General features: G+C 43.2%; 1 protein-coding gene and 1 long non-coding RNA gene across 2 annotated transcripts in view; both read left to right on the top strand.

Annotated features, from left to right (window-relative positions):
- arhgap24 (Rho GTPase activating protein 24) overlaps positions 1-25,878 on the top strand; it is an 88,692-nt gene that overhangs the window by 10,048 nt on the left and 52,766 nt on the right. Inside the window, exon 2 of the mRNA XM_026173541.2 lies at positions 12,986-13,201. Coding sequence (XP_026029326.2) covers positions 13,001-13,201 — 201 coding nt within the window. The 5' untranslated portion in view covers positions 12,986-13,000. The remainder of the gene's footprint in view (positions 1-12,985; positions 13,202-25,878) is intronic.
- Positions 2,773-3,329, top strand: LOC145429993 (uncharacterized). Its single transcript, XR_013910364.1, has 2 exons — positions 2,773-3,084; positions 3,172-3,329. It is a non-coding gene; the product is annotated as an uncharacterized LOC145429993 (long non-coding RNA).

The following is a 25,878-nucleotide window of genomic DNA, read 5'->3' as shown; positions in this document are numbered from 1 at the left end:
ATCAGCATCCTGATGTGGCACACCTGTGAGGTGGGATGGATTATCTCAATATGGCAGATGTGCCCACTACCTGTCAGGGTCCTGGGACTGGGCGACCCAGGATCCCTGAGCAGTCATGTATTATAATATTATTATTATTATTATTATTGTTGTGTATTTTGGTGTTGCTCCCCCTTCCCTGTGCTTGTGTATATGTGTGTGTGGGTGGCTGAGCACTTGTTTATAGGCGGCGTCAGGCCTGGAGGGTGTGGCCCTGCAAGGGGACTGGCCACACCCGAAGCCACACACCTGCTGCTGATCAGGCCTCGTCGGGGGAGCTACTTAAGAGAGTCTTGGAGCTCCCACCGACGCGGGATCATTGCTTGGGACTCCACGTTAGTTACCCAGTTTAGGTTTTGGTCGTGTAGTGTATGCCTGCCATTGTTCAGTGTCCTGACTACTGCCGCTATTGTTTCCCGCAGGAGGAGCGTGGAAGGCTTAAGGAGCAGCGAGCACCGGGAGTGTAGACACGGGAGCAGAGAGCACTTGGAGGACATGACACGGGAGTCTGGGGAAAACACGGGGATTTATTGTTGTTTGATATCACCCTCTGTAAATAAACGCACTGCTTGAACTTTGAGCTCCGCGCCTGGGTCCTCCTTCCCCACATCCCCACGGTCTGCCAGCCAGACCGTGACAGAATGATCCCGCCACTTATGGACCCAGCGGTCTCCGAGGAGAGGCTCAGGAGGGAAATTATGGACAAAGTGTACCGCATGTGTGACTTGTGGTGGGAGAAGCCAGCGGAAGGTTTGCGTCGCGCCGTGGAGAGGCGGCTGCAGGAGATGCTTTTTAAATTCCCCTGGCTGGTGGGCTCCCTTAATGCGGTGGTCCTGGACTTTCTACTTTCCACCCTCCACCTCCACTCTCCTCCTCAGGCTGCCCACCAGCTCGGACAGCTGGTGGATTCACTGCCTGAGACGCCGGCCCCGACGTCTACACAGAAACGACGTTCGCGCCGCCAGCGTTCCTCACCGCAGCCACATCCACGGTCATCTCAAGAGCCGGCTGTGGTGAGTAGTACGGACAATTTTCCATTTCCCTCACCATCTGTGTTTGTGTCTGCAGTGGACGAGCTGACAGCGCAGGTAACATCACCTCGGTCAGAGGTCTTCACACCACTCGCTGCTTCACCATCTGCGGTTGTGGCGCTGTCGTCATCTCATCCGCATGCGGTCATCCCTCAGCCATCTTCTCCACCAGCGGCAGCCTCCATTCCACTACCCACTCCAGCAGCCCTGTCCGGAGGGGGCGACCTCACACGCGTCCAACGCCTGATGGACTGGGTAACTCACACCACCAACGCAAGGGCAAGAGTGGTGGGGTTAAATGCCATCGAGGCAATCCTGGAGGGAAACCCCTACCTCGGCCAGCTCAAGGGAGTTTCCGCCTGCCTTGGCACCCTGCGTAAAGCCCGGGGGGTGGTGCAAGCTCGGGAAACCTCAGACTTCGTCCAGCTGCAGCAGGAGCTCGGCATGCCCGAGCAGGAGCTCAGCGAGCCGGAGGAGCCCGCACCGTCAGCTGAGGCGCTCAGCGAGCCGGAGGAGCTCAGCATGCCCGAGCAGGAGCTCAGCGAGCCGGAGGAGCCCGCACCGTCAGCTGAGGCGCTCAGCGAGCCGGAGGAGCTCAGCATGCCCGAGCAGGAGCTCAGCGAGCCGGAGGAGCCCGCACCGTCAGCTGAGGAGCTCAGCATGCCCGAGCAGGAGCTCAGCGAGCCGGAGGAGCCCGCACCATCAGCTGAGGCGCTCAGCGAGCCGGAGGAGCTCAGCATGCCCGAGCAGGAGCTCAGCGAGCCGGAGGAGCCCGCACCGTCAGCTGAGGCGCTCAGCGAGCCGGAGGAGCTCAGCATGCCCGAGCAGGAGCTCAGCGAGCCGGAGGAGCCCGCACCGCCAGCTGAGGAGCTCAGCGAGCCGGAGGAGCCCGCACCGCCAGCTGAGGAGCTCAGCGAGCCGGAGGAGCTCGGCATGCCCGAGCAGGAGCTCGGCGAGCCGGAGGAGCCCGCTCTGCCAGCTGAGGAGCTCAGCGAGCCGGAGGAGGAGCTCTCGCTGCCGGCCGAGGAGGAGCTCTCGCTGCCGGCCGAGGAGGTCAGCGGACCGGAGGGACCTCCACGTCTAGCGCGGCCTCCTCGCCGTCCACGTCCGGTGCGTCCACGTCAGCGATTGGCGCGTCATGGACCTGTTGCCACGCCTCGCTGTTGCTCACCGGAGCAGCGACGTTGCCATCGGACCCGTGGCAGGCCACCGGAACCGTTCCACCGCCACCGGACCCGTGGCAGGCCGCCGGAGGAGCAGCGCCGCCGCCACCGGACCCGTGGCAGGCCACCAGAACCGTTCTGCCGCCACCGGACCCGTGGCTGGCCGCCGGAGGAGCAGCGCCGCCGCCACCGGACCCGTGGCAGGCCCCCTGAACTGTTTTGCTGCTGCCGCCGGACCCGGGGCCGTCCGCCGGAGCTGCTACGTCGCCGCCGTTGGGCTCGAGGTAGGCCCCCTGAACTCTCTTGTTGTGTTGATGGGCCGCCTGTGACTGTTTGTGGCGTCTTTTCGTTTTCTTTTTGCACCGCTGCGGGATGCGCGGTCTGACTCTGAGACTGTGGACTGGGTCGGTTTGTGGTTTTGTTGTTTTTGCTTGTTTTGGTTCTGGCCCTCCGTCCTGGTTCCCCCAGCCGCCCGCCCTGGGTTGGTTGTGCTGTTTTTTTGTTTTGGTTTTGGGGTCGTCGGGAGCCGACCCTTTGAGGGGGGGTACTGTCAGGGTCCTGGGACTGGGCGACCCAGGATCCCTGAGCAGTCATGTATTATAATATTATTATTATTATTATTATTGTTGTGTATTTTGGTGTTGCTCCCCCTTCCCTGTGCTTGTGTATATGTGTGTGTGGGTGGCTGAGCACTTGTTTATAGGCGGCGTCAGGCCTGGAGGGTGTGGCCCTGCAAGGGGACTGGCCACACCCGAAGCCACACACCTGCTGCTGATCAGGCCTCGTCGGGGGAGCTACTTAAGAGAGTCTTGGAGCTCCCACCGACGCGGGATCATTGCTTGGGACTCCACGTTAGTTACCCAGTTTAGGTTTTGGTCGTGTAGTGTATGCCTGCCATTGTTCAGTGTCCTGACTACTGCCGCTATTGTTTCCCGCAGGAGGAGCGTGGAAGGCTTAAGGAGCAGCGAGCACCGGGAGTGTAGACACGGGAGCAGAGAGCACTTGGAGGACACGACACGGGAGTCTGGGGAAAACACGGGGATTTATTGTTGTTTGATATCACCCTCTGTAAATAAACGCACTGCTTGAACTTTGAGCTCCGTGCCTGGGTCCTCCTTCCCCACATCCCCACGGTCTGCCAGCCAGACCGTGACACTACCATACATTTGGACTGATTTGTGACCACTGTTTGGGAGGGATGGTTATATTGTGTATCTGGAATGAATTTTAGGTCTCTATGTCCATCCCATGGGGAATGGGAGCAGTAACAAAAGTGTTGCGTTTATATTTTTGTTGAGTGTATATATATATATATAAACACACACACACCCAGCACGCCCATGCGGGCGGTTTATCCTTCAAGCTCGGGTCCTCTACCAGAGGCCTGGGAGCTTGAGGGTCCTGCGCAGTATCTTAGCTGTTCCCAGGACTGCGCTCTTCTGGACAGAGATCTCCGATGTTGTTCCCGGGATCTGCTGGAGCCACTCGCCTAGCTTGGGAGTCACCGCACCTAGTGCTCCGATTACCACGGGGACCACCGTTACCTTCACCCTCCACATCCTCTCGAGCTCTTCTCTGAGCCCTTGGTATTTCTCCAGCTTCTCGTGTTCCTTCTTCCTGATATTGCTGTCATTCGGAACCGCTACATCGATCACTACGGTCATCTTCTTCTGTTTGTCTACCACCACTATGTCCGGTTGGTTAGCCACCACCATTTTGTCCGTCTGTATCTGGAAGTCCCACAGGATCTTAGCTCGGTCATTCTCCACCACCCTTGGGGGCATCTCCCATTTTGACCTCGGGACTTCCAGGTTATACTCGGCACAGATGTTCCTGTACACTATGCCGGCCACTTGGTTATGGCGTTCCATGTATGCCTTGCCTGCTAGCATCTTGCACCCTGCTGTTATGTGCTGGATTATCTCTGGGGCATCTTTACACAGCCTGCACCTGGGGTCTTGCCTGGTGTGATAGACCCCAGCCTCTATGGATCTTGTGCTCAGAGCTTGTTCTTGTGCTGCCATGATTAGTGCCTCTGTGCTGTCTTTCAGTCCAGCTTTGTCCAGCCACTGGTAGGATTTCTGGATATCAGCCACCTCCTCTATCTGCCGGTGGTACATACCGTGCAGGGGCCTGTCCTTCCATGATGGTTCCTCGTCTCCCTCCTCTTTCTTGGGTTTCTGCTGCCTGAGGTATTCACTGAGCACTCGGTCAGTTGGGGCCATCTTCCCAATGTATTCTTGGATGTTCCTTGTCTCATCCTGGACTGTGGTGCTGACACTCACCAGTCCCCGGCCCCCTTCCTTCCGCTTAGCGTACAGCCTCAGGGTGCTGGACTTGGGGTGAAACCCTCCATGCATGGTAAGGAGCTTTCTTGTCTTTATGTCAGTGGCTTCTATCTCCTCCTTTGGCCAGCCTATTACCCCAGCAGGGTACCTGATCACGGGCAGGGCGTACGTGTTGATGGCCCGGATCTTGTTCTTACCATTCAGCTGACTCCTCAGGACTTGCCTGACCCTCTGCAGGTACTTGATGGTTGCAGCTTTTCTAGCGGCCTCTTCATGGTTCCCATTCGCCTGCGGGATCCCCAAGTACTTGTAACTGTCCTCTATGTCTGCAATGTTGCTTTCTGGTAGTTCAATCCCCTCAGTTCTGACTACCTTCCCTCTCTTTGTTACCATCCGACTACACTTCTCCAGTCCGAACGACATTCCAATGTCATTGCTGTATAGCCTGGTAGTGTGGATCAGTGAATCGATGTCTCGTTCACTCTTGGCATACAGCTTGATGTCATCCATGTACAGGAGGTGGCTGACAACTGCTCCGTTCCATAGTCGGTATCCGTAGCCAGTCTTGTTAATGATCTCACTGAGGGGGTTCAGGCCTATGCAGAACAGCAGTGGGGACAGAGCATCTCCTTGGTAGATCCCGCACTTGATGGTGACTTGTGCTATGGGCTTGGAGTTGGCCTCTAGTGTTGTACGCCACATCCCCATTGAGTTCCTGATGAAGGCTCTTAGGGTCCCATTGATCTTGTACAATTCTAGGCATTCCAGTATCCAGCTGGGGGGCATTGAGTCATAGGCCTTCTTGTAATCAATCCAGGCAGTGCACAGGTTGGTCAGTCTGGTCTTGCAGTCTCGGCTGATTGTTCTGTCTACCAGTAGCTGGTGTTTTGCGCCTCTGGTATTCTTGCCAATTCCTTTCTGTGTCTCGCTCATGTATTGACCCATGTGCCTGTTCATCTTAGCCGATATGATGCCTGACAGGAGCTTCCATGTAGTACTGAGGCAGGTTATTGGTCGGTAGTTGGAGGGGACCGGTCCCTTCTTGGGGTCCTTGGGGATCAGGACCATCCGGCCTTCAGTTAGCCATTCCGGGTGTCTCTCGTTAACTAGCAGCTGGTTCATTTGTGCTGCCAGACGCTCGTGGAGTGCAGTCAGCTTCTTCAGCCAGTAGGCGTGAACCATGTCGGGCCCTGGTGCTGTCCAACTCTTCATACTGGAGACCCTTTCTTGGATATCTGCCACTGTGATGGTTACTGGACCCTGTTCAGGGAGGTCGCTGTGGTCTGCCCTCAGATCCTCTAGCCACTGAGCATTGCCGTTATGGGTTGCATCCTTCTCCCATATGCTCTTCCAGTATTGCTCCGTCTCCAGCCTTGGTGGTGCTGTTCTCTTATTGTTCCCTTGCCACTGAGAGTACACCTTTGCTGGTTCTGTGGAGAACAGCTGGTTTATTCTCCTGCCTTCTATCTCTCTGGTGTACCTCCTCAAGCGGCTGGCCAAGGCTGTGAGTCTTTGCTTGGCAGTTTCCAAGGCCTCAGGTATGGACAGCTTGCTGTATTTCTTAGGCACCTTATTTGTCGCACCTTTCTGCAACTCCGTTAGTTGGCTAACCTCCCTACGTGCTACTTTGATCTTGCCCTCTAGCCTCCTTCTCCATGGAGGGTACTGCCCCTTGTCGCTGTTCAACTTGTAGCCAAGCATCTCACTGATCACTGCTGCCGTATTGTAGATCAGCTTGTTAGTGTCGGTAATCGTGGTTGTAGGTATTGCCCGTAGTGCTGCATTAACATCATCTAGCAGACCTTCTGAGGGTACTTCACGTAATCTTGGTAACCGGCTACGGGGGATCCAGGTTTCAAGCTTGGCCATGATCCAATTTTTCAGGTCAGTTCCTCTCGCACTCAACGATCCTTCTCCTATCGCACTTGGGGCTATGTACCCAATCTCGGGTGGGGGTGATGATATCGCCCCCCTGACCTGGCGTCCTGACTCCTCCTTGCCGTAGCATTTGTGTTGTACCTCGTCAATCTCTAGCTGTGAGAGCAGTCCCTTCTTTCGAATGTTATATATAATAATAATAATAATAATAATAATAATAATAATAATAATAATAATGGATACTTTATTGACCCCCATGGGGGGGGGCATTTGACCCATTCACTATATATATATACATATATATATATATATATATATATATATATATATATATATATATATATATATATATATATATATATGTATATATATATATATATATATATATATAACAACTACCTTCATTCTTCATGCCGTAGCTCCAACTAGGTGCTGCAGCTGTTCCAGGTTTGTCAGCTGCACATCCATGATGATCCACCACATCCCAAAGGTGCTCTGTTGGATTGAGATCTGGTGATTTGGAGGTCATTTGACTGCAGTAGACTTATTTTCATGTTCAAGAAACCTGTTTGTGATGTTTTGAGCTTTGTGGTGTGCTATCGTGCTGGAAGCAACCATCACTGTGGTCATAAAAGGGACCGATATAGTCAGCAACAATACCCAGCTAGACTGTGGCGGCTGGATATCGTCTCTTTTTCAGAACGTTCTCTGTAAACCTTAAAGATGGTTGTGTGGGAAAATCCCAGTAGATCAGCAGTTTCAGAAATACTCCCAGCCCATCTCACAACAACAACCGTGCAGCATTCATAAAATTGCCTTTCTCTCCCATATGAAAGTTTGAACTTCAGCTATTTTTGACCTTCAGCTGATTTGACCATATGTACATGCCTAAATGCATTGACTTACTGCCACGCGATTGGCTGATGAGATAATTACATTAATAAGCAGCTGAACAGGTGAATCTGAGAAAGCAGCCAGTGAGTGCATGTGGCTTCTTTGTATTGTTTAGAATGATCTCAGCTCAGTCTGCAGCACATGCATAAGAGCAGCATCACAGCCGAGCAGATGGTGGTACACAGTCAAGAACGTGTCTTTGCACAGTGTTGCCAACTAGGTCAGAAATACACATTGCTGAAAAGCTCATAAACAATTGCTTTTTCTGGTTTTAAATGATAAATATTGCTTTGAAAATTAAATGCCAAATTCTATATCATGCTTGATCTGATCACCTTACTAAAAAACAAGGGTTCATGTCAACCTCTAACTTAAACAACATTGATTACATTACTGTCTTCATTTGAAATGTACTCTACCTGTACGGTTGTATGTAAAAGAAAGCACCTTAAAGTTTAAAGCAGACTGAATCTGAAAGCTTTCTTGTCTTCGTGTGTCACTAGTTTCCTCCCTTTCCTAACAGTGGGGTTATGCTGGGAGACCAAAAAGTCATTAATATTACTGTTCCAGTGTGCCGCTGTTTATTTTGAGACTGTGGCTCAAGGGACTGATACGCTGCTGCACACATGCATCTGTACACACAGGTGTTTTACTGGGACACAGTATACAGCTCTTGGAGGTGGTTTTCAAAATGCTGAATCGATATAACAGTGATGTGCTCTGAAGAGACTTTGCTGGTGCTTCATAAATATGCTTACAGCCACAACTATAAGCACGTACTGGGGAGGTGTCTTCCACAACGAATGGCTGGTTTGGAAAACGGGTCATTGAGCTTACCTTAGCACTTGTTTGGGTTGCTGTTGCTTGATGGCCACATAAACCATCCGCTGCTGTTATGATTTCTTATTTGTGATATGTATGCAAGCTTTTGAGGAAATGGTTGTCTGCTTCATTGGGTTTCTATCAATTAAAACTCAGGAATGTGATGTGCATAAGTGATAAAGCATCATGTGTTTCACTGCTTTTGAAAACTGCTAAATGAAGAACCTGATGATCATATACATATACTGTACTTTGTTCATCAGTTTATTGCTGTTCTTTTCTATTGAGTCTATTAGACTTGTTTATGTCACCCACAAATATGAATGTGCTTTTAGTGAGACCACAACAATTAAAATGAGTAACTTTGCAAAGGTCACCATTCATCATGCAGTTCCTGCATGGGCTGATAAAAACACTAACTTTTCTTCTGCTTCTATTCCATTTGTCAGGTAATTTATAGATTTAGTAATGGCTATGCATTTGTACGGCAATTTATTACCCCTGGACTGGGCCACAGTGTAATGTAAATCTAAATGGTATTTCTACTGTCAGCCAGATCCAAGATATTCACATTAAGAAAGGGCTGAGTTATTTACAGTTTCAATTCAAAGTTTTACCATTGGTTGGTCCCAGCAGTGCTGTTAGCTGTGCCCCATGCAGGAGGCATAAAAATGTGGGGCTATGGCTTCATACTCCTAATACAGCAGGTGACTCTATGAGCATATCAGTGAATCTGGAGTGACTTTTGATATTACTGGTTTTTCTGTTTATTTGTGTGCTTGCAGACTGGCCAACATGATGACGAATAAATGCATGCAGGGAAACAGAGATTATTCCCACCAATATTAGTGTTAGATGAGCCCACACCATCATTTTTCTCTGAATGAACTGATCTCTTTGTTGACAGAAAAGCCCTACTCATGCTTTCCATGTATTCATCTAGCATGAAAGTGGAACAAAGACGAACTTGAGATGGATAAAAGATAATAAGTAGGTTGTAGTCACCGCACTGCAATGGGAAAACAGCTATTTTCTTCGAGGAGTGCAAAGGCGCGAGTATGCTCGTGCATGAACGTGCACTGGTGACATTCTTACCTGGACCGAACCAGAGAGAGTTTTGAATTCGCCAGCAGCCTGGCTGCACTTGCTCCACTGCTGCCTGGAAAACTGCAGAGCTGCTTCTGGTCCACATCTGGTCCACATCTGGTCCATGTGGGATGGTTGGACATTCACCAAGCCAAGCACAACCAGAGCCACTGATAACATGGCAGTGCTTATAGCTGACAGCAGCAGTCTTAGCATATGTCAATGATGATGCAGGTGTGTATATTTATAGTAGTTATAGGGTACATTAATATGCAGACTGCACTGACCTGTATTACACAGATGTACAAATCAATATATTTTGATAAATAAAATTTGCTTCTGAGGACTTCAGGTGGGCTATTTATCTTTTTGTTTTGCAGACATGTTTGCAGACATGAAATCTGATTTAAGCTTGCACGTAACATTTTTGAGATACACATCATTGATGTTTGACGTGAATGATGTGTATCTCAATATAATGTATCAACACTATGGCTAGAAGTTTCCAAAAATTGTTTTAATGTGTTTATTCTGGACAAAAACAAGCGAAGATGATCTCAGGATCTCTCCAAAGCATATTTCTGTCAATTTAGCTCAAAATAAATCCACAAACATGTTTGAGGCACTTGCTTTTGCGCATGCACTGCACACCCGTCTCTCTTTGCAAGAACAAACAGTAGTGGGTCATCATCCTCTGATTCAATTTTTCCTGGTGTCGGTTTTCCAATACTTTTATACCTTGGTGACATCACTCAGATTTGGTGGGAAAATGTCAAGATGAGAATGTAAAAAGTGCAATTTCAGTGACATTCTGGCACTCATTAGTTGATGTGCTTTCAGCATGTTATCCACAAGCTCAGCAAGATTCTCTGCTCTGATATTGCCAAGACAATTCTGTGCACAAATGTTTCCCATTGCTGCTGATTCAGATGGCTTTAGCATTAGTTCACAGATTTCAGGACCAACAAAAACACCTTCTTTCACTTTGGCTGCATTTTGTGGACAGTAAACTTATTTCTTAAAGGCTAAAATGCATCACTGTTTCTGCCCAGTCATTCTAGCCGTCCAATTCTGGGAAAATCATAACTTTTAAAAAAAATGGGATGAAAGAGATGAAAATGGTTTGTTAACGCACAGGTGAAAGTATACCAGCAGCAAAATGCTTGTGACCAGTTTGATCTTTTAGGTACCGCTAACTACATTTTTTCATTTGCCTATCTTTTAACATATTGTAATCTTGTTGACTTGTTGTTGTCTAAATAAATCACAAAAATGAGAATTGTACACAAACCTTTGACTTTGTACAAAGTGATTTTAATTGCCTAGCTGCACCTTAATAAAAAGTCTAAAGCCATGTCAGCAGGTCTGTAAGCCAGAGGTGGGACCAAGTCATTGTTTTGCAAGTCTCAAGTAAGTCTCAAGTCTTTATCCTCAAGTCTCAAGTCAAGTCTCAAGTAATGTCAGGCAAGTCAGAGTCGAGTCTCAAGTCACTGGTGTAAAAGTCCGAGTCAAGTCACAAGTCTGAAACTTTGAATTTCAAGTCCTTTCGAGTCTTTAAAAAAAAAAACAACGAAAAAATAATGTTGCAGTTATGCTAAATGTAAATATTAGACCATGTAATTTTAAATCTGTGTTTTTCTCAACACATGACAAAAGTGAACGTAGAAAATATACACAAATTGTGAAATTGCACCTCTTTAAAATGCAGCTCAATTAAACCTAGCTCCAAGAATAATTTTCACCGACAGTTCTGAGATAAGCTGCATGTTATTCTTGGATGCGGTTGTAGGACCAGCTTTAAAATCGCATGACAAAAATATCATACACATTAAAAAAAACTGTATCACCAACGTAGCCTGGACAACATTTGCTAGTTAGATGAAGTCAGCTATCTCATTGTAGCATATTTATATGCATATTTATAATCATACGGTTCTTGGAGTGAGTGCATACACTCATGAAGTTTAGTAACTTCCGGTCACTGCAACAAGCCCAGGTACAGTTTACCGACGGATGGGTACAGGACCTTGAAATGCACCGTGTAGAACGAAAGACCATCGTACATATCATAAGTTTACCAGTCTCACAAATTGTCGTCATAAATACACATTCGTTAACCGTTTATTAATAGGACCTTTGAGCTCAACGGTAATTAATTAGCAGTGGAAATAATTTCTGGTACCCATCACAGAAATGTAGCAGTGACAATAATACTGTATGCTGTAATCGTACTGGGCAATTAGTGATACAAAAAACCTGTTTTATCCTGTGAATAAAAGTATATGTTTTTGTCAATGTACCATAATAACAGAAGCGAAACGCAATATTGTGTCAGGACAATTCACTATTTATGCACAATAAATAAAGGAGCATAGCGCGACAATTTCTGTTCAGCGCCAGACTTGCTTGTAACCTATATCACCAATTATGTTATGAAAATGACGTATTAACTACTAAAAAACACTGACCTTCGTGTAAATGCTTGGAGCAGACTAACCTGTGAGCTGGAGTGTTCTGGGACGTTATATTTGATCTTTGAATGGCTGCAATCCAGACCATCCGTCGCGTCTTTGTTACTTCGGAAACATGGCTCGAACAATTTCTCTTTAACGACGTAATCCGATAACAACCGATCTCTTTACCCGTCGGCTTCTCGTGGCTGTCATGCGACCGGCTATTGCAGTTAATAATACAACGGCTTCTTGACATTTTTGTGTTTCTTTTTATCGCTGTTTAACTGATTTTAATTGAAAGCCTGCGTGCGCTAGTACCGCTTGCCACGAGTTCCCAGAATCCTTTGCGGTTCTACCCGTGAATGACGTCACATTTTCAATCTCTATATAATATGCATGTTAAATTTTATATTTGGGGTAAAATATCAAGTCTTTTCAAGTAAACCGGTTCAAGTCCAATTCAAGTCCCAAGTCATTGGTGTAAAAGTCCAAGTCAAGTCACAAGTCTTAGAACATTTTTTCAAGTCAAGTCTAAAGTCATAAAATTAATGACTCGAGTCTGACTCGAGTCCAAGTCATGTGACTCGAGTCCACACCTCTGCTGTAAGCCTTCAGTTTTTGAACACCAACAGCGACATGCTAATGCGGTTATTATGACAAACCATTTACCGTTTTTTTTTTTTTATCATCTTAGTTTAGCTTGCTACCAATGCTAGTCAATAAGCACTAAATGGCCGAAAGTATTCTCTATTTAAACCTACTTAAAGTGAAGTGCTTCACATTATAAATAAGGTTCAACAACTCAAATTGTACAAATGGATCAAACTAAAATAAAAGCAAGCCTCCACATGTAGGTCTGTGGTCAGGTCAGTTCACTGTTATAGAGAGGCATCTGGCTATGAAGACCTTTAAAAGGCATCAGCAAAATGGCAATGCATCTTGCCAATTGCAACTTCAAGAGATTGAGGCACTAAACGTAGGAGAGATAAAATATAAAACTGGGACAAGATCAGACCTAGCAGGCCAACATGTGTAGGTGGGTGACACACTGAATAAGATAAAAGAGATTTGAGGTTTGGTCTGTGGACACTCAACTCTGTCTGAGTGCCTTAAGCTTCACATCCAGCAATGCAGAGGCCTGTACGATAAGCTTATAGGTTAATATAAATCACAACCCCCCCCCCCCCCCCCCCCCGACAAAATATATTAAAACTTCCATATCCTTCTAATGATGATTGACATCTTGCAAAAATACTGGTGCTGTTTGGTTTGTGTCGAACTTGCAGCTTCTGTGAGTTTAATCAATCTGGAACTCTTTTGCTTGTTTGCAGGTTGGAGTAGCTGTGATGGATGACCAGTGTGTGTCTCATGGCAGTCCTCATCGCAGCGGAGGTCATGTCAGTACTGAGGGTCAAAAGTTGAATGTCATCAGGTGTGGGTGGCTCCGGAAGCAAGGAGGTTTTGTCAAAACGTGGCACAGTCGCTGGTTTGTGCTGAAAGGGGATCAGCTCTACTATTACAAAGATGAGGAGGAGACTAAAGCTCTGGTAAGACTGTGAATGTACTAGAAGATGAACTAACATAAAAATTGTGGCATGCACCCACACATATGCAGATGATAGTTCTCACTGTATGATGATTGAGTTTTTTTTGGATCAGACAGCTCTTTGGCTTATGACCAGACTGTATGTAAAAGATGGGTGTAGCATCTGTGAAGTTTGTTTTATGGGCTCTGAAACCTTAACCTATGCACCTAGGGTCATAAGTCATTAGCTACTGTAAGCATGGTTTGTTAGCAAGGTGCGTTCCTACAGTCATATGAAAAATGTGAGTTTTTCACAAGACTCTATGCAGTCCTGTGAAAAACTAAAAAGTAATACTTTTCTATATGACTATCAGTCTCCCACATCATTGTGGAGGAATTTTCGCCCACTCTTATTTACTCTAATTTACAGCATCGCTTCAGTTCTTTGAAGTTTGCAGACATTTGTTTATACACAACACTCTTATGGTTCCACCACAGCATTTCAATCAGGTTGAGCTCTGGACTTTGACTGTGTCATTGCAGCACTTTAATTCTTTTATTTTTCAGCCATTCTATTGCAGACTTGATGCTGTGCTTGCATGTGCTCGATCCAGTTTTAGCAAAGCTTTAGCTATCAGACAGATGGCCTCACATGTGACTCTGGTACACAGAGGATGGTCAATTCAGTGACTGCAAGGTACCCAGGTCCTGTGGCTGCATGCCCAAATCATCACCAATCTACCGCCACGCTTGATAGTTAGTTGAGGTGTTTGTGCTAATATGCTGTTTGGTTTTCACTAAACGTGGCACTGAGTTATATGACCAGACATCTTTGGTTTGTTCCGTCCACAGAGGTTGTTGCAGAGGTTTTGTGATTTGTTCAGATCCAACTTTGCAAACATAAGCTACAGTATACTCCCATGTTCTTTTTACAGAAGAAAAAGCTTTCTCTTAGCAGCACTTCCAAATAAGGCCTACTTGGTCAGTTTTCTTCTAATTGTACTATTATGGTGTTTAACATTTAACACACTAACTGAGGCCTATAGTCTGAGATGTAGCTATTGGGTTTTCTCTCAGCTTTGCAAGGGTTTGACCTTGGAGTGAATGTTCAGGGACAATCCACATCCAAGATTGGCAGCTGTCTTGAATGTTTTCTACTTGTGATGAGTCTTTGGATGGACTTTAAATTATTTGGAAATGGTCGTATAGTCCTTCCCAGATTGATGGGCAGCAACAGTTGTTTCTCTAAGATTACTGCCGATGCCTTTTCTCCTTGCCACAACTTAAAGCTCCAGACCAGCAAACTGTCAAACATTCTGTTTTATAGCAGTGGTTACATTTCATGATCAAAAGATCAAGTGCATTTGATTAGCAGCACCTGGCTGTTACTTACCTTCTTGACACCAATAGAAGCAGTTTTGTTTTTTGTTTAACAGGACTGCATAAAGTCTTGTGAAAAAGGAAGCGTATGGGTGTTTCACACAGATGGATACATGCTGATAGTTCCTAAGTAAGATACAAATACAATAAAAGCATTTACTCAAAGCAGCTTGCAACTGCCACTAATGATAATTCTAAGCCTCGGTGAAATTGAAGCCAACCCTCTAGAGCCGTCACAAGTGGTGATATTACTTTTCTTACTCAATCTAATGGGCCAGCCTCAATATAAAATGATGGCTGGCATACAGTGCGTCGCTATGAAGTCAGCCATTCAACAGTGGGAAATGTGCTGGAGATGTTTTGCTCACTTTAACATTACGATCAGATATGAATCTAAATATGTACTCTAAGCCCTGCTGTGGTGAAGTGTCTGTTTGTGCTTTCTGTATTTGCTGTATTTACTCACAGCACCACCATATTTCTTGTAGATACATGCTACAGTATAGCCAGGTGAGATGATAACATCGAGCTATGGTTCAAATGAGGTTGTTTTGACTCTCAAACCAAACTGTTTTCAGTTTGTCTTTATGGAAACACACACACACACACACACACACACACACACACACACACACACACACACACACACACACACACACACACACACACAAATGGCTATCCTGAAATGAGAAGAGACAATGAGTAACACGAGTTTTATGGCTATCTCTAACATTACTGTAACAAGGAACTCCCTCTCACTTAGCATGTGCAGACTGGAAAAAGAAGCTGCCAAAATACAGTGAACATTGATTCCACAAGTTGAGTTCATTAAGAAACTTGTTTAATTTCTTGAATTTGATGAAAGAGTCAATAGTCTTTTCTTGGTTGTCAAATACAATGATGCTGGATAGCAACTTGTTATTAAATACTAGTTCATAAATACTCTAAGAGTGTGTTTTATGAGTAGCTTGTCACGTCATATTCCTATCATGCCTTTAATCTTTATATCAGTTAGCAGATGTTTCGTGTTTTGTTTTTTTCCTCTTTGCAGTTATTTTACACCAGAGCTTACTCCTATTTGGCAAATACACAAAAGACCACATCCTTTTGTAATATTTATTCCTACCAAACAATATCTCCTTTTTTTCCTGTGGAAACTTGATCACTTGTGCACAATTGAAATCTTTATTCTGCTCATCTACCCACACTTCTTTGCCTGGCCAATTTTCCAGGAAACTGAGCCTCAGCCAAACCCAAGAAACAGCAGCAGCAGAAGTCTCTAAAGGTTAAAGCTCCAGACCTGAAGGTGGGCCACAGGCCAGATACAGGGGGAGGAGAGATTTTCTTTCTTTTTTTCTGGGAAGGCCAGGTTTTGAAGCTGTGTCAAAAAAAAAAGAGAGAAAACAGTTTTCCTGAAACAACTTGATAATTATATTTATCATCATGTTCTCAGAGAACTTATTTGTAATGTCCCTACAACTCCCTCTACCTGTGGAATACTCTTCTTTGGTTAGCAACTTTCCATTCTTGCCCTACTTCTAAAGCTGTAATAAATTTCAGCTACTTTTTTTTTTTTGCAGAGAATGGGAAATTTCTAGTGAAACTAGGTCAGGTACAGAGGAGTGTGCTCAAAGTCCTCAAATCTCCATGACCTCCAAAGCAGAGAAGCATGTAAGAGCACAAACAGAACACTCCAAAAAGACAGCGTACCGAACAGAATACAAGATAACCAGTGTAGCGTTTCCAACATCCCAAAAAGGAGGAATACCAGCGGGACAGAGAGGAGACAGAAAACTGACAGAAACAGGTTTGGTTTTGCTTTTTGTGCCTCGAACGCTGATGTTTAAGATCAGTGCAAAAACACAAACACACAAGGTGCACTAAGATCCTCCACTTTACTTAGACTATATGTGGTGGAGTAATATCTACCCACGCTAACCTATTAGCCACATCCAACAGAGACGCAACTGATTAATTCTCTGACATGCTGTGATCTCTCCATTACCCATCACATTAGCCTAATTGCTGCTACCTCAGAGGACACATGAACATGTGCTACTTTCTGTTGGCTAACAATTTGTTGAACGATTAGACAGGAAAATATTACATACAAATTACATATTTAACTAGCTTCTCGCACAAACTGAATCTACATTTTATGAAAACAAAAAGCATTCATTATGCTATTCACATATAAATATAAAGTCTCACAATAAATGAATTTAAAGTACGCACAGTTTAAAAAAAAGGCGGGGGGACAAGTTTGGAAAATAGCAGCATTTAGACACAATGGACTGACTGCTTTATCTTTACTTACAGTGGACACAATGCGCTAGCACTGCACTCTTAAGCAGTAAATATTAGTTGCTAATATTATGAAGAATTATGGGGAGGTTTTAACACGGAGACTTACCAGAAAAGTTGGCAAGTGATTGCTTGTAATTATGTAACTAATCACAGTATGACTTTTCTGTCTATCTTAGGCAGAGTGCTAGGTTTCAGTGTCTATTTTTGATACTGAAAGCCTAACAGTATTTATGATTAGTGCCTCTAATCCTGTTGTTACTCTAACCAAACAGCTCGAGTTGTCATATCAGTCCTTAATCCTGCAAGAACATTGGGGGGGTTTGGCTCTTGGGACCACTAGAGTCAAGTTAGAACCATAATGCCACCAGTTAAACTAGCATTACCTGACTGGTTGTAAGTCGTAGCTGGCTGTTGCTGGCAGTAACCATGAAAATGACTGCTAAACTCCTAGTCACACTGTCGAGCGGTCAGTGACGCTGGGGGGAAAAAATGTGTAATACCCAACCGGTTGGCAAGCGGTTGCTGGAGGTTGTTTGCTGTTGCTACGTGAAACTGGTAGCAAAGAGGTAAACTATGCTGCACCAAAAACCTCCTTGAGATGGCTTTGGCGGCTAGCAGATTGCCATGGTAACCCTTACTTTGCTGACTTGTCTCCAAATACTCACTAGCTACTCACTAAGTGGTAGTGAAACTGTGAGAACAATTTGCCTTCAAAGTAAAAATCTGTACTCTTTGAAACAGGTTGGTTTCAGTGGTAAAGCACAACTTTTACTTTGGAAGTGAAGATTCCCCGATTCGGGTTTAAGTCGCTCTCTTCATAGCTTCTCTGCTGCTCTGCAAGCACCTGTCTTTGCAGCCAACTCGGTGTCCGCCATGCAACCTGTTTTTGCAGATCTCGATGGAGTAGTTGGGTCTTTTGAGATTCAATTCTGAAAGTCAAAGCTTAAATAGCTAAACTTGGAATAATCTTTTCAATTATGAAGTCAGAAAGCTGTAGAAAAAACATCAAGTAATAAATAAAAAAAACAAAAAAATGGGATTTCCTCAGAATGGCTGTAACATGTCGTCATGTGTGATGCACTAGGACTTTATACCTGACATACCATTGTTTTGTTTTCATGCAGTGAACATTTTATAACATTTGTTTGATTTCCAATACTGCAACTCATAAGAATTCTGATGTTTTTAGATACTGTAACATTATCTGAAAAATTACTGCTGATGTAGGCAAACATGTTGATGCTATACAGTTAGGCCGAACCTCTCTGAGTAACAGGAGGAATCCGAAGAATGGGCATCAGATGGAGGTGAAGGGTCACGGAAAAGCATGGGTACAGGGTACAGCACGTGTAGGATTAGTGTCGATATGCCATCTGCCTGCACTTACTCGTCTATGAAGGAATACACACGCACAAGCCCGCATGTACACACTCACATTCTTAGATGCACACATACATTACTCGGATTTCATCTGGCTGAGCCATAAACAAAGACGCTATTCATGCGGTGGGTGAGATTGTATGGTTATTGTAATTCAAACCACTCAGCCTTGTATCTATATGCCAGGGATGTAAGGAAAGTAGCATTGTGAATGAATGAGAGAATTGTGAATTAATACGTTGAAATGATTTAATGTTTTAAGAAATGAAAGACATTAAAATTTCATAAGTTTATTATGATTTTAGCTGCTGCACGTCTTACAAGTTAGTTAATATTCATAGCATGTAGGGGGCACTTCTGGAGGCAGACGAAATGAGAAGTAGCTGGATTTAATAAGAAATTGCATCATATCAATAATGCAGCAGTGCAGTTGTGTACTAAAAGTCCTTTTGTTTTCCCTGCTTAAGCTGAAAACCATTTGACCTTTGCATTTAACTGGAGTAAATAAAACGCCACTGCAGTTCAGTAATTTTTCATTCTGCAACACTGTGTTACTGCTGATTTGATGACAATAGTAACTCTGTAGCCCTCGTTTGACATTGACAAAGATGTTTTTGAGGCATCACAAAGTAATAAAAGCTTTTTATAGCAGGCAGGGTTCCAGCCAGTCACGTCAGAACCAGAGCAGATCTGATTTGCATTATATTTGAATGTATGAGGCATGTGAACCAAGAAGTGGACATTATCAAGACACCCTTGTGTGAACAAATTGAAAAGCATTGCTGACATCATCCTCTGGTAATAGACAAAAAATTTCCATTAAAGTGGTTCAATAAGTTTGCATGCATGGGCGTCTCTTTAAAATTACAGATGGGCAATAATATTAAGGCAAAGACATTTCCTTTAGCCTAAATATATTAAAGCATGAAAAAAGTTTATCATTAATAGAAGGCAGCCCCGTCCATTAGTATTCCTAGGCTGCATATACTGCATAGAAGTTATTTCCTTTAACTCCTGAAGGGTGACTGCATGTCTAATAAGCTCTGCAGTGATGGATGAAGAAGTCAATTAAGTCTCACTGGACTTGCAACAAGTTCCTGTAAGTTTTGTAGCCTAAGGACTTTTTCTATTTCTAATACCTGATGGTGCAAGAGGGTAAAACAGCGAATTTAAGGTGTGTGCAGATGTAGTGGTATTTGTATTGCTGGAGCAAAGCAGCTGTATGGAATATTTACTCACGTCGAATCCCAACTCACTAAAAAACTGAACTGCAGAGCTTCTTGTTCTGTCTGTCTTAGAATGCTTCACTTTTCATTGGTCATAACACAGTACAGTAAGCACTGGCTCACATCTGTTGACTCATTATATTTCATTTATAGCTGTATCTTAACAATGAATTTGTAGATAAAAGGTGTGATTCACATTGATACTCCTAGTGATACATTGTTATTTTGTCCAAAATAAGGAGTCGATGGTTTACATTCAGTTCTAGACTGCAGCAGTATTCTGTAGTTTGCATGATGACTTGTCTGCAAACATTTGCCGTTTTAATGAATGAGGTGCAGTGAAACTTGAGGAAGGTCAATGCAAACCACTAACGGAAAAATTGGTCTTCCAAATAAAAGTTGAGCATTAGCACCACAATCAATCAACATTTCAAAATGAGCAAACTACGAGCAACTGTAGCAACCTGCTAGCAATCAAAGTAACCACAAGGAAAGGGGAACTACTAGCAACCACCTGCCAACCAGCTGGGGAACACAAACTTTCCCTAATGGCTGGTGGTTTAGAAATGGATTTCATAACAACAGAAACTACTACTTGGGAAATAAGATTTGCCTGTGTGACTGAGACATAACTTAATGGGGCGAGATACACAAATATTCCCCCTCAGTAAATTATTAAAATAAATGTGCAAAAACTGATTTTATAAAGTTTTTAACTGTTTTAGCACCTGTTTACATTAATGAATGTTGATTAGCTGATGTTCTGTATAATTTAGAGAACTCTCATTGATCTGGTTTCCCATGAATGAATAATAATGAATGGGTAAGCAAACATGTGGACAAGCTAACACACATTTTACATATCGTTAGCTTCATAGCATAATTGCCTAAGTCATTTGACTAAGTCAATGACTTAGGCACTTATGCTATGAAGCTAACGATATGCTAACCACACGTGCTTTGTGTGAAGGTCATTGTTCAGTCAGAGCAAGGACCTGCTGGACAAAAATCCATATCAACAATATCAGGTTATAACATATTCCTCCCACCTGTCTCCTCTAAGACCCCCAAAGGAGATTTGAGGGCAGAATCGGATATCAGATATACTGAAAACTAGTCTTCACCTGTGGATGGTTTAAAGACTTTCTTTCTGCCTTTCACCTTAATAGGTTTAATTGGTATTTGCTCATTTTAACTTTGCTTTGCTGGGAGATTTTAAATCAAAATACTTGTAACCAATATCGAAACTCTTGCTTCTTTCTGCTTCCTCTGCCGTTCTCCTTTATTAAGCAGAAATGCCATCCCATTTTCTCTGCATTCTTTTGCAGTTTATACATCGAGTTCATCATCTTCACGTCTGCCTAGTGAAGCTTGCAGTGTCAAATAAATCAAAACCATGCTTTGGTGGCTTTGGCCTAAAAACCGAATCAAGTTTCAGTCAGATAATTAATGCCATCAACTTTAGAGCTTAACAGTCAGCCGCTTGAATTGCTTTAACTTTAAATCTGACCTTGCTGACACAACTTTGAAGTCAAGCCGACTCCTGTCACGCATGTCACTTTTTCAGGGGCTGTTCTCTCTGCCTTCATTCTTACTTTCTTCTGTTTTTGAGAGCTGAAATATATGAAGTCACACTCATGAACATTTTACATACAGCTCAGCTCACAGCACTGCCAATCTGTATTACATTTGCATTGAGAAATAATACTAAAAAGTGCTAACTTCTTCTTTAAAAAAAAAAATTGAAGCTATCTCAGTGGTGTTTAAAATTATGCACAGCTATGTCTTTTTTAGTCTTGAGCATGTTCGTACTTGTACATATATCATTCACATATCTCTGGAACCGTATGTTACTCTGTTTTCTCAGCATGCCATGTTATGTCTTTCAGTTGTCATAGTTTGACTTTTTTATCTATTGATCTGACAAATATGATCTGTACAGAGGATCAGTATGGGCAACGTGCCGCTGACCTCATTTCCATCTGCCTCATTCATTTCCTGTGGTACTCCAAACCACATATGTTATCAGTTTATCTTCTATGATACACTCTAAAGGCTTTATAGGTCCTTCATAGTATCCACTTATCTTCAAGTCCTGGGAAAGGCCATCTTGTAAGAATTCTGGTAGTCTGCTTTGAGCTGTCTGAAACCTTTACGCATCTGCTTGTCTCATTTGTTTAATAGAACAAAGCTGTGATAGTGAAGCTTGATTTGTGGGCTGTAGACAGCTTTTGATTTTCCTGCTGTCGGGGCATCCAGAGAAGGATATTGGTAACAGATCACACGTAGGAGACATCCAAACTGTAGTACAAGCATAGCTGATGAGCAGGGATATGTCTTCTCTGTGGTTGGTGCAGCTGTATTCTGTTTTTTTTCTTTCTCTCTACTTAACAGTGGAATATATAATGCGCTGCAGTACAAGGACTATATTGAGGGCTATAGCTGCAAAGTAATTTCACAGGAAAATGGTTGAACAGGAAAATACCTTCTGCCTTTGTGGTTTGTAGACTTTGCAAGCCAAATATCTCCTGCACCTGTGTTCTAGTGTTAAAGGTATAGATACAGGATGTTAAGGCAGACCTGAATGGACTGAAATAGACTTCAGTGGCAACATGTAAATGAAATATAAGATACAATCTTTGTCCTATTATTCGCTGGTATTATTGTGCATTATCTCATTCTAATGCCTTGGCTTGTTTTAGCAACATGATGCAAAGACAGGTGTATGACCAATTACCTTAAATTAGACCCTGTAACTTAATACAAGGTAGCTGTCATAAATGTTGTTAATGCTTGTTCTTTTTGTATATGAACTGCAATTAACGATACAAAGAGGCTCCTTTGATAGAATCTCCTTTGCCAACTTCTTGTGATTTTTCTTCAGCTTATGAAGATGGAGGACAAGTTTGACTTCAGCAGCATGTTCTTGCAATGTGGGCGTATTTTTAGGTCTTTGCAAAAGATAAACGCATAAACTAATGCTGTTGTCTGACTTTAATAGGGTTACATAATGAAATTGCTGCTTTAATGAGGTTAAGTAATGTCACTGACAGACAGCCTACACTGTGGAGGAAAACAGTTGTTAGAGTTGTTTTGTGGATCCTGGAAATGATTTTGTGATGCAAATAGTTATTAGATATGATCTTGTGCAAAGAGAACTGTGTATGTAGCCTATAAAAAGTATTTTTTTTACTTTACTTTATTTTATCATAGTTTTACCATAGTTGATGGAGTACACCCGTAAAATGTAACTTGTGTGTACTGTTTGCTTTTCAGTATTTCCTTATGTTCCCTGGAAGTGATGATAATGTAATTTGCAGTTACTGCTTTTCCTAAAAGTATTGTTACTTTAGGCAGAAAATACTTTACTCTATATAACTTTGGTTATGTGTTGTAAGCTCTATGGATATGATAAAAGGTATTCAGCAGCAACAGCAGTGACAGGTATTCTTAAAATTAAATGGCAGGGCGTAGTGTATGCCTTTGTGGGAATTTACTGTTAGTGGCATGACATGTTTTTAAATGGCCCTGAGCTTGTGGTAAGCAGACATGCTACTGTCCCTGCTCGTCCATATTTTCCACCCCTATAGCTCCGTTCTATACTTTATTAAAACCTGTGATTGATATCTCAGTTCTAACAAAAACTACAGTGTTTATACATTTTCAGACTAATTTTATACTATTATTAAAGATAATAGCTTAAAATCCGTAGGTAACTTTTCCAGCAATCGGATGCATTGCATCTAACATACGGTTGTTTTTTAACCATTAAATCGCCCTTGCTTTGTAATTCACCAATTTAGGTTCCTTGTGGTAATTTCAGTCTATCATTTATCCTGTCTAATTTCTCATATTACTCACCCAATGTTAATTTGACAAGTAAATAAAAATTAATGAAGAAGTTTCCCATTTCCCTCTAGTTAACTGGCATATTAATATTTATGAGGGTTATGCAGTCACAGTTGGTGGTTTTTATTATATAGTTGCTTTTGAATGTGGGACAGTGCAAGAAATACCTGTTGTGTAACAGTGGAATAGTGACATTTATTGCATTATTGAACCTTGCAGCAGGAAAAACATTAGTAACTCTTTGCCCCTTAAAAAAACTAGAACCAGAAATGGTGAAGAATAAATACATAAGGTCAAATTAATGGATACATATGGTACTCTAGAAAGGCAGACCCGTTGTAGGTCTCCAGCTAAGCTCCAGCTGAGTTTGATTTGCTGTAAAAGGTTAGCCAGGCTGGAGAACACTAATTATTGTCTACAAAGTCAGTTGAACAACAAGACAAATAATGAATTACCTGTTGCACCAAAAACAGATGGCAGCTTGACTTCACTCTTAAGCTTTTATCTGAAGCAGTTGATTCTTCTCACCAGCTTTGAATGATTCCTTCGTGTTATGCAGTGATTCTGAGAAAGTATTTCAATATTTTATTACCGTAGTAGTGGTATTGATATTATTATCAGTAGTAGTATTTAGATTTTAAATATTTTGTTTATATTAAGTTTGAAATATTATTTTTTTCCTATTTTATTTCATCCTCAAAGCTTTTATATCATACCCTCATCTGACACTTAATTATAACAAATTCAACTATGTCATTGCATTTAGCTATGTAGATGTGGTCAAGACGACCTGGTGAAGTTCAAACTGGGCATTAGGATGGGTAATTTAAGTGACTCTGAACATGGTGGTGTTGTTGGTGATGTGAGCAGGTTATATGTACAGAAGGCTCTGCATATTTCAGAAACTGGTGATCTACTGGGATTTTCCAGCACAACAATCTTTAGGATTTACAGAGAATGGTTCAAAACAGAGAAAATATCCAGTAAGCAGCAGTTCTCTGGGTGAAAATGCCTTGCTGGTGCTAGAGGTTGGAGGAGAATGGCCCGACTACTGAAGAGGTATGCAGGAGAGCATCTCTGAGAAGGCACTGAATCGGGAAGCAGAAGACCACATTGTTGCACCTTGTTGAATCCATGCCATTAAAAATTGAGACAATGTAGCTGTTTTCAGAAAAAGAAATCTCACTGCACCTTACCTAGTACGAATCCTAAAAGACTGGTACTATGATAGCACTTGTGTGGTGATTATTAGGCTGGTAAAGTCACAGATATTTGCTCGCTCCTTTTAATTTACTGAAGAAGCCAGAGGTAATTAATGAGACAGCCAATGGTAAGGGGCACAGAGAGGACATTCACCCTATAACCTCAATAAAAACAAACATGGCACATCAGCAGGAGTAAGCTGTTGGGTTTATGACCAACAAATCAATGTCACATGTGGAAGGTAATAGCTGCAGTTTTTACAGGCTGATCTGACCAGCAGGACCAACTGAAATTTCTGTACTCTCTTCCATTAAATGGAAAAAAGGCCGCAGTCAGTGTTCTTGTATTTGCTTGCAGTCTCAGAAAACACATGAAATTAGATTTCAGTTGGAGGACACTGTTGGACGCAGCCTCAGAAAAAGCCTCCTGGAGGCTGAGCTGCTGCTTACAAGCCTGAGCCTCCTGCTGTTGCTATGCTCATATGGATTTCTCGGAGTCACTTTTGTCCCATATGTGTGTGCGTGGCTTTTTGTTTGGGAATAAAAGATAATTGGTTTTGTGTCATTGCACCGATTCCAAAAGTGACCTCATTCCACTTAACAACAATGTAAAAATGCACAAAACACCCCGAAATAGGTTGGGTTTTTGTCTCGCGCTGGGTTGGGCCTGGCAAACGTGCTCTTTGCTGGGTAAATATTACTCTGCCTGCGGTTGGGTTTGTCTGCAGCAAACAACAGGCCACCAGGGAGGATGCATGGAAAGTGTGGCTGCGGCTTAAAATGGAGGAGAGGAGTATGTGGTGTTGTGGTTTTACGTTATAGAAAGGCTTAACAGGCCCTTGTCTTTTTTTCTGGGTTTTTTTAAATGTGACACGCATTTTTTTTTTTTTAAATCTCTCCTCAAATGCACACTGTTTATCTAAATCGTCTCTCATTTCCCTCAAACTAAAACAATGTTTACGAAAGGAACCTCTTGAAAAACCTTTTAATCCTGATATATTGAAGCTAGTCATATTGTCTTGCTGACAGCCACATCAGTCGAGTCCATTCCTTTATTTCCCTCTCTTTTGAACATCTTTATAGCCTCCTTCAAAGCGCTTCATCTGGGGCCTCAGGTAGGGTTTCAACTTCCTGATTGTCACAGTTATGGCTCATTAAAAAGTCCCCTTTTCTCTCTGCGAGCAGGAAGGAAACTGACTCTCTCTCTGATCATGTTAATGTGCACAAGTCCTGAGTACTGACGTTGTCACTTCTGCACATCTTGTCTGCGTTAGCATTAACCCACAAAGGGGTCACTTTAATGACTGTCAGATGCTGCACTGTGCCATTGATGTCCAACTTGTTAATGAACACAA

The sequence above is a fragment of the Astatotilapia calliptera genome, chromosome 7 (assembly GCF_964374335.1).
Source record: "Astatotilapia calliptera chromosome 7, fAstCal68.1, whole genome shotgun sequence".
NCBI classification, from domain to species: Eukaryota; Metazoa; Chordata; class Actinopteri; order Cichliformes; family Cichlidae; genus Astatotilapia; species Astatotilapia calliptera.
The sequence above is the reverse complement of the archived record's forward strand: the minus strand, read 5'-3'. Positions and strand labels throughout refer to the sequence as shown.